The sequence below is a fragment of the Cynocephalus volans genome, chromosome X, assembly GCF_027409185.1.
Source record: "Cynocephalus volans isolate mCynVol1 chromosome X, mCynVol1.pri, whole genome shotgun sequence".
Classification (NCBI taxonomy): Eukaryota; Metazoa; Chordata; class Mammalia; order Dermoptera; family Cynocephalidae; genus Cynocephalus; species Cynocephalus volans.
Window position 1 is genome coordinate 166581319 of NC_084478.1, and position 18470 is coordinate 166599788.

The following is an 18470-nucleotide window of genomic DNA, read 5'->3' on the forward strand; positions in this document are numbered from 1 at the left end:
CAGAAAACCCTGGAAAAACACTCTACCCTTTTGAGTACAGCTCACATGCCATCTTCTGTGGAAAATCTTTCCTGATCTACACCTTTCCCTATCTGTACCTCCCCAAATTAAATGTTTTATTTTCCTTGTTTAAATTTTCATAACCACTATTATCTGGCCTTCTATCTCAATTAGTGTGTTACTTTCTCTTTCTGTTAAGTAAAACATTTCATTAATAAACTTTTATACTGTTTACACATTAAAATAATATTTTGTATCTGTTGGATTCAATATATTAAAATCAACTTCACCACATGGTTTCAGGAGGTGACCTAACAAAGATGGAAATGATGACTGTAAGAGAGGCGGGTGATTGGAAAGCTGGCAAATAGAATGGAAGGAACTATTGCTTCCAGAACACTTGCCCCCAAGTTTAAGCTCATGAAATAAATTCACAAACTGACCAGACAGTTTTCATCTTAACTAATTTGAATATAGGTTAAACTATCAGTCAATTAACTTTAAGTTATTTAGTGTAAGAAAACAATAAGAAAGTTAAGTAAAACTCTAATGAAAAGCCAATAAGCAAAGTCTCTCTTTTAACAACATAACTAGCCTTGTCAAAACAAGGATCCAAAAAATTGGTTTAAGACTCAGATTTGTTTCTCTCCATGGAAATCTTTAGTAAAAGGCAAAAGATATACCCAATCTGAAGAGAAACCAGAGTATCTAGTGTGACTTTCTTACACTCCCTGTAGGTTAGGAACAGAAGCTGTCTTATTCTGCATATCTTCTTCTGCTCCTAGCACTAGATTTATGTCAACAACTATTTGCTGAATCTAACTGAATGGAAAACATAAAGGTTAAGATTAAAACCGAAATTTTTCCTTTACTCTTCCCCCAAATTAGGACCATATCGAGTTTTGGCAGGTGGTGGCAATAGGAAATTATTATGAAAAGAATGACCACTTAAAATATAACAGGAAAAGATCAATTGCCTTAATGAAATCTACATGAATGTGCCAGTAATTCTGTGAGATTAAAAAAATCTAACGAGTTCAAATGAATATAAATGAAATATCACCCATTAAATTAGTCATGGAGGAGTAGTATATTGAGTTTTGGTCTTCATACAGCAAAAAGAATGTGAACAGCCAAGACCAAATCCAGTTTTACCTAAACCAGCCTGAGGGGGCAGGGAGGGGGAGGACCCGGCCCGAGAGCTGGTGGAGGTTGGGGCTGGGGACAAGGGGTGGGGCCGTCCTGGCTGGGTCAGGGCCTCCCGCAGTCCAGTTTGCATGGCCGCCCACACGTCCCCTCAGTCACTTCAGGCAAAGCGCTGCCGACTGGGCCAGGTGGAGGAGTTCAGGTCCCGCCCCGAGGTGCCCAGTTACCAGAGCCGTTGGGGCCGATGATGCAGGTGAACCTCTTGAAGGGGCCAGTGACCTGGCGGCCCCGCCAAGACTTGAAGTTCTCCACGACCAGCACCTGTAGGAAGCCCATGGCGGAGCCTCCTGGCCTCAGCCGCGTCCTCGCGCCTGGTGGGAAAAACGTGGGAAGAGCTTCTCCAAGTCTCGCGAGCCTAGAACGAGATCACAGCAAGGGCATCGCCGTTCCTTAGCAACCTGAGTTATTGAAAGTCCCCTGTTAATGTAATGTTGCTAAAATTTTTAACCATGAACTGGTGTTGAATTTCTTTCATAATCTTTTTCTATACACATTGATGTGATCCAATGTTGTTTTACTTTCCCTCTGCTTCATTGTTAATGTAGGAAATTACAATTAAAAATATTTTCTTACAATAAATCACATTTTGATTCCTTAGGCACAGCTATTAATTCACTGCTGTATTGAATATGCCATTAATTTAATTAATATATTGGTCTCTACGTGTGAACTTGGCTCAAGTGTCCTTTTCAAGGTGGTGTCCTCTTCTGGTACTTGAATGGGCGACAGGAAGCCTGAGAAAATGAGTTGAATTATTGCCCGACTTTTTGGATGCTTTAGAAATGTTTACTTAAGGTGGTGATGAGTTTTCCCTTATAACTGCAGAAATGACCTGCAAAACTGCCTTGTTCAGGAACTTTTTAATCTGGATTGAGCTTAGAATGGTTTTATTTTGCATTGTTTGCTTAAAGGTTTTTCTTCATTTATGAACCAATTTATTGCTGAACTACATTTTTTTTTTCTAAAACATGATCTATTTTACTTAGGATTTGAAATTTAATATAATATTTGTAAGAAAGATGTTTCATTACAAAAAGTCTCAAGCACATGTCACATTACAGCAAATAGTATAGAGAACCCAATATACCAGAAATTCGGCATCAACAATCTTCAGTGAAGGGCCAGTCTGGTGTCAACTATCCCCCTACCTCCTCTGCATCTGAGAAGCTGGAATAAGGTGAAGCAAATCCAAGACACCATAGGATTTCATCTCTAATTACATCAGCCCGTATTTCTAAAGATATCTACTCTTTATAAAACTTAAAGTCAGCGTGGTTTTCCTTTCAAAACATTTAAGTAAGTCATTAATATAACCAACTGTCCAGTTATGTGTCACACGTAATTACTGCTCAAATACTTCTTTTCAGTGGAGTTTCTTTGAACCTATTTGCAAACAGGATCTACACATTGTGATTGTTTCTGTTGCTTAAGTCTTTTAAAATCTATAGATTTCCCCCACAACACTTCTTTTTTTGGAGTTTATTTGTTGAAAATAAAAGCATGCCTTGTGTTCTGTCCAGTTTCCCATACTCTGGACCTTTCTGAACATAATATTTCTATCCTTGCATTACCCATCTGTCTTTCCATGTTGTCTATATTGTCCAGTAAAGTCTTTTAACAATAAATTGATTTTATTTTTATTTTACTAAGTTTATTTTTTGGCCGCTGTCCAATGGGTATCCGAACCTTTGACCTTGGCTTTATAACTCTGTGCTCTAACCGACTGAGCTAACTGGCCAGCCCCCTTTTTTACCATTTTTAAACATAGTTATTTTAAATCCCCTTGCTGATAATTCCAGAATCTGTGCTATATTTGAATCTATTTCAGATGTTTTCCTTGTCTCTTTAGATAATATATTTTCTTTCCTTTTGGTGTCACTGGTAATTCTTTTGTTGAGAACCACACGTGCTCTGCAGAGCGAGGGAAGCGGAGGATATTAGATATCTACTGGGAGGATTTATGTTAATCAGGATAGAAGTTGGGCTTTAATTCTTCTGGCTATAGGTACCAGAGCCTTCAAGTTCCTCTAGTGTCCTTGTTCATTTCTTCTCTTTTATTAATTGTGACAAAAGTAAAATACTAACATAAGATGACAGTAATTGGGGAAACTGGGTGTAGAATAAATTAGATTTCTCTGTACTGTCTTTGCAATAATTCCGTAAACCTAAACTTTTCTTCAAAAATATGTTTTTTTTTTAAATATTGGGGTTTTTTTTAATGTACATGTTTATAGGGTACAATTTCTTGTTTCAATATATACATAAATTGTCTAAAGATCTAATCAGAATAATTAGCACATCTGTCACCTCTACAGTTATTATTTCTTTGTGGTTAAAACATTCAAGATCCTTGGTTCGGGCTATCTTGAAATATGCAATACAATATTATTAGCTATTGTCACCCTAGGGCACAAGATCTTATTCTTTCTATCTAAACGTTACTTTGTAACTTTGCACCAGTCACCAACATTTCCCTGGCGCTCCCCTACCCACTTTCTTTCTCTGCCTCTGGGAATCACTGTTCTACTCTATGTCTCTTTTTTAAAATTTATTTTCTTTAATAAGCCCACGATCATTTTATAGATTTATGGAGTACGATATGATAATTGGGTACATTTATACTGTGTGCAATGATCACATCAGGATGCTTAGTACATCCCTCAGCTCAAGCCTTTGTCACTTCCATGTGTCAGAAACATTCAACATCAGGCTGGCCCGTGGCTCATTTGGGAGAGTGTCCTGCTGATAACACCAAGGCCACGGGTTCGGATCCCTGTATAGGGATGGCCACTTGGCTCACTTGGGAGAGTGTGGTGCTGACCACACCAAGTCAAAGGTTGAGATCCCCTAACCGGTTACCTTTTTTAAAAAAGGGGGAAAAGAAAAAGAAACATTCAATATCATCTTGACTAGTTATTCAAAGATACGCTGTGCTTTGTGTCACCTTCCTCTTGCCCCCGCCACTCTCTAGTAACCACTAGTACACTGTCTGCTTCTCTGAGATCAACATTTTTAGCTTCTGCATATGCGAGAGAACCTGTGGTCTTTCTCTCTCACTGTGCCTGGCTTATTTCACTTAACATATTTCCTCCAAGTTCATCTATGTGGCTGCAAATGGCAGAATTTCATTCTTTTTTATGGCTGAGCAGTAATCTGTTGTGTATATATACCACATTTTCTTTATCCAATCATCTGTGGAAGGACATATAGGTTCATTCTAGCTCTTGGCTATTGTGAAGAGAGTCGCGATTAACGTGGGAGTGCAGGTGACCCTTCTACCTGTTAATTTCCATTCCTTTGGATATACAGCCTCAGTTCACCCACTTGGGTCTTGGCTCTTTCTGGCTCCCTACTAAGTCCTGCTCAGGTCCTGGGGCTGATGCTCACATGCAGTTATCTTTCATTGAAATTTCCCAGTTAGGGATCCCCTTCCATGGTATTGCATTTCAGGGAGAACATTTAGCAGAAGACGTAGTCTTTTGGTGCATCTCCCAGTGTTTGGTATACAATAGCCATTGCCATGTGAATGAGTGACAAATCTCTATGATTATGATCCCCCAGGTAATGTCCAACATTAGACTAACTGACCACCTTAACTGGGTGACAATGAGGTTTTGCTTTCTGAGGTTGATCAAGAGAGGTGGGGGAGGGGTGTCCTGTCAGTCACGGAAAGAACCAGCTGGGGACATGGAGTCCCCACACAGAAATTCTGAGCAGAATAAAGGCTGTAGCAGATGGCGGATGCATTGTACAGAAGGATGCTTCCCCGTTCCCAGCATACCCCAAGACTCACATTAAGATTTGGAAAGGAGCCGGGCAGGAGAGAGCATTGGTGTCCCTGAGGGATGTAGGCCGTGGTGAGCATCTGCTGCCCTAGGGGAGGCATGAGGAGGAGTGCTCACTGGATCCATCGGAACTGCCCTAGCAGGCCAGGGAGGGATGTGGAAGCAGAAATGGGCCGAGGTAGGCTGCAGCCCTGTACCGTGTCATGAATCAGGCAGTCCCAGGAAAATGCCAGGGGCAGTCCCTGTGTGCCACTCCAGGATGGAGACAAGCCCAGTGCTGGAAACAGGGACACTGTAGGACAGTCCTTGTAGGGACATGACTGGTGTGGAGAATGCTTGCCCAGGGCAGCTAGGACGCCCAGTGCACCCCAACGGCCTTTCCTGGAGGCATTTCTGGGGCCCAGCATCCTCCACAGCAACCTTTTGTGCCTACACACAATTGCCATGGCCCAGGCCTGTTATGTGTATTGAATCCCAAATAATGTTGATTCAATAAGATTATTGGATCTTTGAGTAAAACTTTATTTAAGAAATACATCATGATTTCCTCCTGGGAACCAATGCTTATGGTGGGCATCAGGAGTTGAGAACACAGCATTCAACCCTTACTCTGAGGAGCTCATTATCAAAGAGGGGTGTATGGCCACTTTGGAACTTCTTTCCATATGGTTCCAAAGAGCAAATTTGTGTGTACAACAAAAATTTATAATTAACAATGTGCTTGTTTCGAAGTGAGATTCGTTTAGCCAGACTTACTTACGCATAAAGGACACAGCTGACAGCAGGGGCTCTACGGCCAGCCAGCCTGGACATAAACCTCGGCTTTTCCACTTCATTGCTGTGCGATATTGAACAAGCTTCTGATCTCCGTGTACTCCATTTTACTTGTCTGCAAAACATGTACAGCATAGTGCATAACTCCTGGGGCATTTACAAGGACTAGGCCAGGTATTATCAGTAGAGCATCTAAACAATATGTGGTCCATACTGTTGTGTGTGTGTTTATTAAACTAGCAATTCCTGACCTCACTAAGTCACTTGTGTTTGTCTTCAGGATTGAATGGAACAGCTCATGGATGGTTCAGAAAATAGAGCTAAGACTTCTACTACACAGAACTGTGATGAACTTGAAGCACCTAGCCCACTCCCTGGCATGGGAAATGATCAGTAAATGTGCAGGTTTGTCGTCATCCTTGAGGATGGCCCTGATCCTCCAATGCTCTGGAGGGCACTATTGCAGGTGTCAAATATTATTATTTTCTCTACAACTGACCAGTGGCCAGTGCTGGTGAAGCCCCTCAATGTCCTGAATGTCTTCTGCCATCCTCAGGCAGTGCTGTAGAACCATGCGCAGTCCCAGGCATTTTCTCAGTGGAGCTTTAAAAAAAGCCAGGAGTTTTGACCACAGAGGCTAGTGCTTGTCCATGAATACACTGGCTTACTGAGGGGTGCATAAATATTGCTAACATAACAATGACAACATCCTCTTACTACTAAGTTACAGTTTACATAGTGGGTCATGGAGATTATCTCCTCTTCTAAAACAAGTATCAGGACACAGCAGGCTTGAGATTCTGGCTTTAGACTGAGCCAAATTCAAATACTCACGCATCTCTATTTCTAGAGTTTCTGGCCAAGCACACAGATTCCCCTTCCCACGGCTTAAGCCTCTCCTAGTGAAATCTCAGGGTCTAAGTTGCATTTCATTCTGCCGTTCACATCTGCTGCCATTTCAGAGCACAATGGTCACAGTAATTTTTGAAAACAGAAAGTAGTTGTGAAGGCCGTGCAGATAACCCTAACTGAAGCGAGGGGATCATGCCCTTGTGCTCCCTCCCAATGCCCCCTTGACTAGTCACTGGAAGGGACTTGATTCCAGAGTGGCAGTTCCCGTCAACTGAGGGCAATTCCTGGAGAGGGCCTTGGCTGGCAGTCATCAAAAACTGATGCCCTTGGCAGCTTGGGTAATGAGTGCCTCAGTTGTACAGGGAGGATCTGGGTGACATCACACCATCCACTGTACTCCATCTCTTGGAACACTTCAACCTATTATCTTCATATAGAAAGTTCACCTGATTTGAGACTAACTCCTCAAGGACTCCTGCTGTTCTCTTCCTAAAGAAGCTCACTCGAGAAGGAATAGTGGATAGTTATGGGCCCTCTGCTACAGCTGGCCTCTGAGCCATAGTGATGATCATTTTCTCTCTTGTCTGCTATGCAATCAATTGTCGCCTCTGTCTCAGCCCGCACCTCTACTGTTCTCAGTGACTTACCTTTTGGAGTAATATGGAACTTAATCCCTGAGGGTTAGGAGCCCCTGGTCCCCGTGCCCTTCTCAGGATGTGGCACTTACAGTTGTCCATATACCATAGAATTTAGGCAGGGGATTATTAAGACATATTTAGGCAGAAAACCTGAGTGTCAAACATATCCCTCACTGTTCCCACTGTGTGAGAGCAGCCCTGCTTCCTCCTGACGATCAGGACCAATTATCCCTGCAAGGATGGTAACACCTTTCTGTGCCTGCTGGTCCTACAGCATGAGGTGCTCAAAGTGCCCAGGTGGGAGCCACAGCTTAAAGTTCAATTGGACTCTTTTTGTTTTTTCTGATGGGAATATTGTCACCTTGGGAACCAATACGTCTAGCCATCACTGTCCAATATGGTAACCGGCAGCCACATGTGGCTATTGACTACTGAAATGGGGTTAGTGTGACTGAGGATCAGTACTTTTAATACAATTTTAAATAATTTACATTTAAGTACAAATAGCTAAATATAGCTGAAGGCCACCTTCTTGGATAGCACAAGTGTGTAACTACAGAACCTAATCTTGTGGGCAGATGGTATAAATTCCCATGTAGGTCACTGCGAGTGATAGTCACTGAGGTCATTCCACACTTAGGTTCATGGATCACGTATTGTACCTACTGACAGCAGACAACAATAATAGATTTTGAGTGTGTACCTTCGCTGGAGGACACCCCATCCTTACAGGGTGTCATCTCCAAATCTGCACCTCATTTGCACCTTGTAGAAGCCATTTCATTGCTCCAAAAGACCAGCAGCTTCTGGATGGTGTAATGTGAACAGTAAGAAGGTAGTCCCACTTGGAGGGGAGGAAAGTAAGGACAGACAGGTTTGAAGACTTTGATGACACAAACAAGCAGTTGTAAGAGAAAGAGGGAAAAAAGAGAGGGAGACACAGAGAGAGATGCCACAAATAACTTCTTATAGTATGTTTCCTGTGTTTTTAACATACTATTCTAAGATTAAACATTTTGTTTTGTCATATTTTTATTTTATTATTTTCATATAACCTATTTTTCATTTCGGCTCCGGAAACTTCATCTTCCTGGTTTCTCACCTTATGTTCTATACACAAGAGTTGTATTCTAACTGTTTTGCTCTCAAGCTATTTAAATTAATTGTATGAAGTACATACTTTTATGCAATCTCAGAGCTAATGATTCAGCACTTTACTTTCACTGTCTCATTATATTTCAATCCCCTAAAAAACCAGAAGCCTTGGATTCCTGGGAAGGTAAAGAACTAAAGCAAACCTTTATTTTTGACAGTTACAGTTGCATTATCATAAATCATGGTTGAGAATTTACTGCATATTCACACTAGTACGGACAAGGAGCCAGAATTATCTTGGCCATTTCTTCGAGATTATATAATATATACACACCCTGGATTCTTACAGGGGCACATAGATATTTTGTATTCTGTCAACTGCACTGCAGGGGAAATGATTTGGGGAAATGGTACTTCCGTGTGGTCAAGGTCACATAGGGTTGCTGAAAGTACAAAGTGTACGGACTGATATGCTAAAGGCATTTAAGGAATATCTCTCCATTACGTCATCCTACGTATTAGGCATGACATATGTAAATACTGTGAAAAAGGCAAAGTTGTCCTTTGGTTTTGTCTATAATTCATGTTTCCCTTCCACTGCTGTGTCCCTTCCGCTAACAGTACTCTTACTGGACGTGATTATACTTATTAAAGAGTACAGTAAGTAACAATTTACTTCTCTGGGTCTACCTTTAGACATTAAACTCCCAGATAGGTCTCTGCCTTAATGATGTTGGGGTCAGTCATTTCTAACAATGTGCATGAATTATAATAGCCCCTCAACATTCACCTCTTAAGTTTATGTTCGATGTGTACACGTACCCTAAATTTTATGAAATCATGAGGTACATTTTCCAATTTCTCCCAGATTTAGAACAAAACTTCCAATCATGGGAATTCAAACAGCAGTTGTTTCATGCACAGATGGTGACCCTCAGCGTTCCACGATTGTGAAAACTTGAAGGCAAAGATCTGGAACATGGTGAAGCTCTGTGACATCAGGTACAGGAGAGTAACTGTAATTCCAGAAGAAGAAATCAAGTCCGGGATCCCCTCTCCACCAAGTGCTCATCTCAGTAATATTTTTTTCCTTGTGTCTTCACTCAAGGATCATCCTGGGCCACTATTTATGCACCTGTCAATTAACAAGAATAAAGACCAGTGTAATAGTGTAAATGCGCCTATGAAAACTTTAAATAAACCCAGTCATAAATTATTTTATTTTGAATATATTATTGCAGATTAATAACCAAGGCGGGATTAGTTTCCAGACTTCATAAATAGCTCCTACAAGGCCCTACGTCCGGATAAGTCACTCAATAGAAAAATGGGCCAAATGCCTCTCCTAGAAGAAAAAGCCAAACCAACCAAGCAGTATTTGAAGGAAAAACAAGGATTTGGGTCAAGGTCCTCCCAGACTGGCGGTGCTCCGCACACGTGGCAGGAGCCAAGGGGAACCGTCCCTGGAGGAGAGCACCCTCACCCAAGGCCTCAGAGGCAAAGAAACAAAGGGAGGAAGGTGGCCACCTTCTCAAAGGCGAAGGAGGGAGGCAGCGGAAGAGAAAGTGGTGACAGGCACAGAGGAGGAACGAAGTCACGTAGAAATCACCCTGAGCATGAAGGATCAGCTCGGGAGGAGAGCATCTGCACTAGAGAGGGACTGCTGAGGCAGGGATGCTGAGGAAAGAGAGGAGCAGTGGCATTCCTGGGGACAGGCCTGGCCAGGGAGGCTGGCCTCCCATGGCCGTGTCAAGGAAAGGGACCAGAAACACAGCGGGAAGGCTGAGATGGCCACTGGGGTGGACAGTGAGTTCCGCAGATGCTCCCCGGGGACATGGCAAGTGTGGTGGTCTCGGGAAAGGAGGCCATGTCCTCTTGGGAGACTTGGCTGCAAAGAGTGATCCTTGGAAAGGACAAGGACTTCCTGAAAGGAGGACATGTGGCAGGGTGGGGAGGGAATCCTGGTGTGGAGAAGAATGCAGAGCCTGAGGAGGGGACTCACTCATGACCCCAGGAGTCCGGCGAAGGCGAGTCTGTGCTAGCACGGTGACCGGAGGCACAGTGGCCGAGCTGGAGCAGAGGCAGGAGACAGGGAAGGCCCCAGATGTCTGCACTTCTCTAGCATCTGCCTGGGGGCTCCAGAGTGCCATGGAAGGGTCACAGAGCGAAAGGTGGGAGCAGGGTACCTGTGAGGGGGTGAAGGCTGACTTGCCAAGACACGGCCAGTGTGGGAGGGAGGGAAGACCTGTCCCCGCCAGGACTGTGGGAATGAGGGGATGGGAAGCTGCAGGTGAAGACAGTGTGATACGGAGGTCAGAAGACAGGTCGTTGCCACGTCTGCAGCTCACTTGTTACCTGTCATGAAAATCAAGACTGAGATGCATTTCGCAGGGGTGGCCAAAGACTAGCCTCCCCATCCATACCTGCGACCCAGCAAAGTGGTTCTTCCCAGGGTCACCCACACCATGGGGGGGAACTAGCCTTGTGGCTGCTGCCCTGAGCCCCCCACTCCTTGTCACAGATCAGACTTCTGCTGTTGTCCTCACACTAGTGACACTGCACAGGACATGTGAATGGCACCTGCTCCTCAGCACGACCATGAAAGTGAGGAGCAGCTGGCAGAGTCAGAAGAGGAAGGGCTGTGACAGCACAGCCGTGGCTGTCCCCACTAGAAGCCATGTGTTGTATCCGTCTGATTTGGGAAGTTCCAGCTCTTCCACCAACAGGACACGGGAGAAAGGGCAGCAGCCCACCTGTAAGGGGAAGCTCACTCATGATTTGACACTGCTCCAGGGAGGAGCCGGGGGTTCGGCATAAGCTGGCAACCATGGGTGGGGAAAGGATTCCAGTAGGGGACACTGGCGTGGATGACAATTGGTGCTGCTGATATTTCAGGTCCCTCACAACCCTGAGACCTTTGTCCCATGTTGAAGGTACCTTGTCCTCTTCGCCTCGTGTCCTCGAGCTTCTCCAGGGACAGAGCAGGTGCATCTCACAAGAATAGAAGAGCAAGCCGTCCTCAATTGATCCAACATTCACTAACCAGCTTCTGTGTCCTGGGCACCCAGCTTACCGCAATGAGTGACCCACAGGACTTACCCTCAAGGAACTTGGAGAGGCTGGATGGCCCGACTCTTGCAGTGATTACAAGCTGGGTTACAAGAGCCTGATGGAGGGAGGGTGGGGGCAAGGCAGAAAGTGCCACCCGAACTCAGAGACAAAAATACCTAACATTTGGGGGTGGGAGGTGCAGTGAATGTGACTTTAAACTTGGGCCCTGAAGGAGGACAGGGTCTGCCACGTAGAGAAAAGGCGGGTCTTCCAGGCTGTGGGAATGGCCTGAGAGCAAGCAAGGCGTCCTGGCAGGGCAGGCTGGGTCGGGGACCCGCGACCAGGCAGCACAATGTGACCCAGCAAAGAGTGTTAGGTGATAATGGTGGAGCGAGCTGGGGCCGACTGCACCAGGAGAAGGCTTGGCAGGGTTCTCAATAGGGGCTGATGGCAGTCTGATGACGACTGAGATTTACAGAGTGGCTAGGAGCAAGCAGAGCCCGCATGTGGGGTTTAGCCCTGCGGAGCAAGCCTCAGTCTATGGCCCCGGGGACCCCATACAAGTGCTACTGCTCCTCTCGAAGCTACCATACCCTCTGGAGTGCCCTCTGGGGTACACACTGGGGATTGGGATAGGTCGCTGAGGACTTGGTTTGCCATCCAGACCTTTCCCTAAGGGTGCAGCACAGAAGTGCCTAAGCTCCCTCCAGCAGCTCCACCCCAGCATCTCCTTCTACAGCTCTTGTAAGGTCAGCTCCTCCTGTAAATCTCTCCACAGCGGGGCGCTGTTCCACCTGCAGCCCTGCCCCCTTCACCTCCTCCTGCAGCCCCGCCCCTAGCTCCTCCATCTGCAGCCACGCCCCCTTCACCTGCTCCTGCAGCCCCATCCCCAGTTCCTCCTCCAGAGGCCTACACCCAGTTCCTGATCCTGTAGCCCCGCCCCCAGTGCCTACTTCTGTGACCCCGCCCCCAGTTCCTCCTCCTGCAGCCCCGCCCCCAGCTCCTCTTCCCCCAGCTCTTTCTCACAGCCCAGCTTAACCAGCAGCTCTGCCCCAGCTCCTCCTTGTCCTCAGCAGTTCAGTGGGCCTGGCAGTGATGGTTAAACACGGTGATGCACTGATCGTACACACCACAGGAACTGTCACATAGAAGGTGTGTGTGCACTGGTCTAGTTGTTCTCGTTCTAATTATTTCTTTCTAAGGTCACAGGTCTGGGACAGGGGAAGGGGCATGAACAGGGTGGCCCCTGAAGGAGTCGGGAGGAGACACCTGACGGGGCCACCTGAGGTCACACGTCATTTCTAGGCTGAGCTGAGGTTGGATACCAAGGACTTGTGCTCAGCAGCCCTGGGGTAGGAGCCAAGAAGCTCAGGGCCTGCGGTGCCTGGAGCTGGCACAGCCAGGGAGCTGAGAGTATCGGCGATGTCTGGGTTTGGAGAGGGCAGTAGGAGAAGAAGCAGAGCCCAGGACTGTCCCTGTGTGCTGCCAGAGGGCTGAATCCAGCCCCGACTCTCACTAGCCCACACTCCTCTGTGTTCCCCTCGGACTTGATGACCTCTGTCGTAGCACTGACCACACGCTGTCCTGCCTGTGCCTTTCTCTAGCTGTCCCTGCCATAGTCCATGAGCTCTCCGAGCATTCCATCAGGTGGATCTGAGTCATCCAAATCCCAGCCTTCCCAGTCCCAGTCTTCGCTTGGGCCTGCTGTGCTGACAGATGGAAGCAGTGAACCATCGAGGTCAGTGTGGATTCAGGGCACCTGGGAAATGGGGTGAAGGTCGGGCCCACTGACCGTGAGCTTGGAGGACTGGTGTGTGACGATCTTCTGTGTTCCCACAGGCCACCGAGGCCCAGAGAGCTTGCGGAAGATGAAGATCTGTTGCCTCTCCTTCCGGCAGCCTTATTCTGGCTTTGTCTTAAACGGGGTCAAGACCTTGGAGACACATTGGTGTCCCCTGCTGGGCAGCCACCAGAACCATACCATTGCCATCTACATTGCTAACAGGGACTGGGAAGACAACGCCTGGTGGGGGCTGCTACAGGGGTGGCTTGGGATGACGCCCACTCAGATTCAGGCCTTACTTCAAGAAGGGGAAAAGTTTGGCCGAGGAGTGGTAGCTGGTAAGTGACGATGTGCTGATCGTTGTGCTGACGACTCCAAGTGCTGCCACCCTGGATCTGGCTGGGGAGTTTGGGGGCTTCTCTTTTGGCTTGAACTGGTTTGTGTGTTTGCTGCAGTTTTCCTAAGCAATGCACCTTCAAGCGGGTAGCAAGGGGCCCTGGTCTGGGGTCTGCAGGCCCAGCTTGCCTCACCTCCGGTAAATCATTTCTCTGCTCTGGTCCTCGGTTCCCTCTTCTGACCTGTGAGGCTGGGTAAGGTCCGTGATGTCATGTGGTGCTGGGCTGTGCGTGTGTGTGTGTGGGGCAGAGACCACCAGAGGCAGCACAGCACATTGTGCGGGTCGGCTGCCTGCCTGGCTTCACGTGCTTGCCCTGTCCCCACCACCAGTGGCACCTTGGTCTATTCCCTTCACCTCCGTACGTGGTGGAGGGTCCACATCCGCACCTGTCCCTGGTGAACTGCCTCTGAGCCTCGTTGTCTCCATGTTCCCGGGCAGTGGCTGGTGCCCTTCCATTCTCAAACTCCTACCCTCAGCAGTCTTGCTGGCACCTGCATGTTACTTGTGTGGCTTCACAGGGGAGCAGGCCCTGTCCTCTTCATTTCTGGAGCCCTCCCTCTGCCTCACCCAGGATTCCTGGAACATGTTTGGCTCATCATCTGTGCTCCGTGAGAAGGCCCTGCTGCCCTTCCTGTCCTTGTGGTGATGTCATCTAAGTCTGTAGCGGCAATAATTTTGAATAACCAAGTTGTCACACTGGCAGGCCTTGGTTTATGGAAGGGAAAACCACCTGTGTGTTTCTCTCTTTGTGCACAGGGCTCGTTGACGTTGGGGAATCTTTGGAGTGTCTTGAAAACTTAGCTTCTGAGGAGGTTGTGGAACTGGAAAATCAAGCTGTCCTGACCAACCTGCAGCAGAAGTACCAGACTGCGATTTCCAACCCCAGGTATTTACTGGAGACCTTACCTAGCAAAGGGGGAAAGGATATATTCCAGGTTGACATCCCAGAGCGCCTGATACCTTTGTGGCAGAAGGTCTGACGTGTGTGGGTTCCTGAGAGGAACGTGGCTGAGAAACCAGCTAAATCATGGCACCGTTGATTCTCCATCTTGGTGCACGTGCATGTAGATCAGGTTAAGTGTGAATTACCCCTGCATTGTAGCGTGCTTCCCACTACATGGCACTCACAGAAACGGGTTTCTGCGCTCACATGAAGGGAATAGGGGGTGTTGCTGGTCATTTTGGTCCTGCTAATGTCTGATTTGTTGAAATAAATGTGTTGAAGGTAACTGTGAAGTGTTTGGGGCTCCCTCATGTTTCCCCAGTCTTTGTTCTGGTCAAAACTCATCAACTCTTTGAGCAGCATCCTGGTGACCTTGTGAAAAGCGTGGGCCCAAGCAGTGAATGGTTGCTCAACAGTGACCAGCCATCAATAGCCTGACTCATCCGGGAGTAAGATGACATCAGACGTAGAAACATGCAGCTGTCCATCCTTCCAGATTCCTCTAGGTGTCTTGCTCACGCATCTCCCACTCATGAAGGCTAATTGTTCATGAAGCCGGTGTGTAGCCAGCAGCGCAGAGCTTCTTCAGATCCAAACAAAGGACCTGAGATACAGCTCTCATTGAGTGAGGCTGATTTTGCAAAGTGATCAGTAGTGTTATAATTTAGTAGCAAATCTTTCTGTTTTTCTTGTGTGATTTCCCAGCAAAGTTTCTAGTGGTGGTTAGCTATGAGGATCATGGGCTTTCCCGCCAGGCATGGACTGGAGTGGCTGGTCTCTTCTGAGCCAGGACATAGTGGTTGTACTTCCCTTGGCAGGTGGGGCAGCCTCTTTGGAGGGCCCCTGGGTGCTGGGTTGGGACACTTAGCTGTGGAACAGAAACTTCCTGGGAACAGTGTGGGGACAGCGATGAGGAAGGAATCTCCAGTTTCAAGGTATGGGAATAATGTAAGGTGATGCTCCCAAGGTCAGGAGTGAGGCTGTTCTGTCTCCTGAGCAGCAGGCAAGGCTCAGGGGACTGGATCTTGCTGGGTGAGCCCTCACAGTTTCTAGAAAGTCCTTTGCTGAGTGTGTGGAAATGCTGCTGTCTCAAATGGAAGAGGGCAACAGGGACCAAGCCTGTCCTGGGCAGGGTCTTTAGCCTCATGTCAGTGAGACAGGTGTGGTATAGACGGTTAGAAATGACACGGAGTCCTTATTCTCATTTAGATGGTTTATTTGCTACCGTGGGATTTTGTTGTGTTTATTAAGACCAAAAATTTTTCACCATTACAAAATGTCCCCCTTTTTTTTTTTTGGACTGCGGTAAGGTCTTTGGGTTTTATTCTAATTGACCTGATTTACATTTTTATTTTATTTAATTTTATTATTATTATTATTATTATTTTATTTATTTATTTATTTATTTAATTTTATTTTGTCGATATACATTGTGGCTGATTATTGCTCCCCATCACCAAAACCTCCCTCCCTTCTCCCTCCCCCCCTCCCCCCCAACAATGTCCTTTCTGTTTGCTTGTCGTATCAACTTCAAGTAATTGTGGTTGTTATATCTTCTCCCCCCCCCCGGTTTTGTGTGTGTGTGTGTGTGTGTGTGTGTGTGTGTGTGTGTGTGTGTGTGTGTGTGTGAATTTATATATTAATTTTTAGCTCCCACAGTATGGTACTGAGGAAAATGTCCCTTTTTATCACTCCTCAGTGGCCTGTGAGTTTAGAGACCTGGATTGTCCTTAAACTGTTCACAGAATGCACATGTACACTCGGAGGAGCCCTCCTGCTCCTCGTTGTTGGGCAGCTCAATGGGAGACGTTACTAAGAGGGAAGCCATCCGAATGGGATAATAGATGCAATACATGGACATTCGGAAACCATTGCCTGGGTAAAGTGGGAGGTTGGGTACCGGATCCCCTGCACCTTCCATCCCAGTGTCGGCCCTGGGCTCACACCGAACTTTCACAGAGGTGACTTCCCTCCTACTGGGATCATTTGGCTCTTGAGGGGGACGATTTCCTATGGGATGTCTAGCAACACTGCTCCTAGACCGTGTACCCCCACGGAACATGGAGAACTGAGGGTTACTGGGTCCCTGGACATTTGGGGCTTCAGCCTGGGACTTGCTGTTGGCTTCTTTCTTGGCGTTAATGTGTTGGATTCGTAGGGATTGTCTCGTAGGTACCAGCTTCTTTCTCTTTGTGGTTGGTGCACAGGTTGCTGGAGGAGCAGTGTTTCTGAGGTCACCTTTACTGTGAATGTTCTCCAGGAGCCCAGGCTGGTCTCTGAAAATTGCGGTTCCTGTAAGGCTGAAACAAAAGGAAACATTTTAATTACTCTGAGATTAGATGTCCATTCCTTTTCTCCCCCAGAATCTCAAGGGTCATATTTGATGATGGAGAAATGAAATGTTTAAGGGGCTGGCAAGTGTCACTGTGCCCTATAGCATGACCTCACTAAAGAGAAACAATTCATAAGTGAGGGTGGCAGTATGTTCATTTGACATTCCCTGGCTCTCAGAGTCTCGACCCCTACCCACAGAGTATCTCTAAGGGGGCAGTAGTTTCATATCAAAATCTGTGCTTTCAAAGTGTTGATTTTGATCTTTCAGTGAATAATAGGTCATGTTAAAGTTGTCTTCACAAATGAAACTCTTGTAGTATATCACTCATCTTGGCATCCTGTAAAGATGTTTGAGTAACAGAGAAAAGGTGTAAGAGGAACATTTTCTACTTTAACATAAGTTTCTTGTTCCCCCGAGAATCAGCTGAAGAGGCCTTTGGGCGTATTTTGCTGAATCCATAGCGGTTCATTTGGCAAATGAAGGTTTTCATGCTGTCTGTTTCAAAAATCCTGTCCACGCCTCTCCGGCGAAGAATTTCCCTCTGGAAAAGGTCTTGCTCTATGATCACAGTGTGTCCATCATCATCCCAGTGCACAGACTCGAAAGCGTCATCCTCAACAATCTTCCAGAGCCTCCTCGGGAAGGAGAGTGTTCTGGGGTCACTGTCTTTTTCTACACTGGACGCACGTTGGTTTTGATCTGCTGGTTGTTCATCATTTTGGGAGTCTGCATCTTGTCCCACAGCTTGGTCACCTGGGCCGTCTGATACCTCCCTCGGATCCAGGTTTGGATCACGTGGGACCCTGCTTGCTGGCTCTCCACCAGAAGATGAGGCGAGCTCGGTTTCACTGTCGTCAGTATCCTGACTATCCATGGGCTACACTGTCATCAGGAGCACTTTGTACCCCACACCATTAACCACTGTCCCAGTAAGTACAAACTGCCTTTGGTCTCAGTGGCGATGCCCAATAAATACTGTCCACAGGATTCTAGAATCTTGGTAGGGGGGGCAACAGGCTGCTGAAGTCATTGTCCTCTTTATTTGTCATGTGATGTCACATAGGTGGCTCACAGCCAGTCTGGAGATTGAGTCCTGGCCAAGTGTGGGTAAGGGGACAGGTAGCTGGGCACCCCAGCTTCTCTCTTTTCTAAAATTGTAGAAAGGGTGGTTCAGATTCCCAGAAATGTCTCCCATGTGCTGACAGACACATGGTTTCACGGCGCCAGACCCTGGATGAGTTGAGCAGCCTTGATCCCATGGCCACACGCACCCCTGAAGACAGGGGAGGCCTGTTGCTGGCCTCTCTGGTTTGCTCAAGGGCCAGTCCCCAGTTAGTCCAAACTTGGGTATCGCCAGGACTGTCTGGGTGAGCTGGGCCCCTGGGAGACTGTACCTCCCAGGAGATGGTGGTCCCTACCAGGCTGTGAAATCTAGTCTTGGTTGGTGTCCGTCTTCTCCCCCCATCTCTTTCCTGCTTTGGTCTCTTCCAGCCACTCCTGCTGGTGGGTTCCATCTGCTCAGATGGGCCCAGAGAAAGAGTGTGTCTTATTACCGCCTGCTCCAGTTGTCCCCGGAGTGTGTCTGCGCCTGAGCACTGTGGAAGTGCTCCT

The 18470-nt window shown here is 46.9% G+C and overlaps 2 protein-coding genes and 1 non-coding gene across 3 annotated transcripts; 1 reads left to right on the forward strand and 2 right to left on the reverse strand.

Moving 5' to 3' along the window:
• Positions 1-592: 592 nt before the first annotated feature.
• On the reverse strand, positions 593-708 carry LOC134368740 (U5 spliceosomal RNA). The gene has a single exon (XR_010022451.1). It is a non-coding gene; the product is annotated as a U5 spliceosomal RNA (small nuclear RNA).
• A 12561-nt stretch (positions 709-13269) lies between these two features.
• LOC134366578 (EOLA-like protein) lies at positions 13270-14561 on the forward strand. The gene is made up of 2 exons (XM_063082940.1): positions 13270-13522; positions 14338-14561. The coding sequence occupies exons 1-2, from the start codon at positions 13270-13272 to the stop codon at positions 14559-14561; spliced, it is 477 nt and encodes a 158-aa protein (XP_062939010.1).
• A 1674-nt stretch (positions 14562-16235) lies between these two features.
• On the reverse strand, positions 16236-17783 carry LOC134368522 (heat shock transcription factor, X-linked member 3-like). The gene is made up of 2 exons (XM_063084963.1): positions 17249-17783; positions 16236-16824 (listed from the first exon to the last, which is right to left on the reverse strand). Exons 1-2 carry the CDS (start codon positions 17731-17733, stop codon positions 16236-16238), a joined length of 1074 nt encoding a protein of 357 aa, XP_062941033.1. The 5' UTR covers positions 17734-17783.
• Positions 17784-18470: the final 687 nt, after the last annotated feature.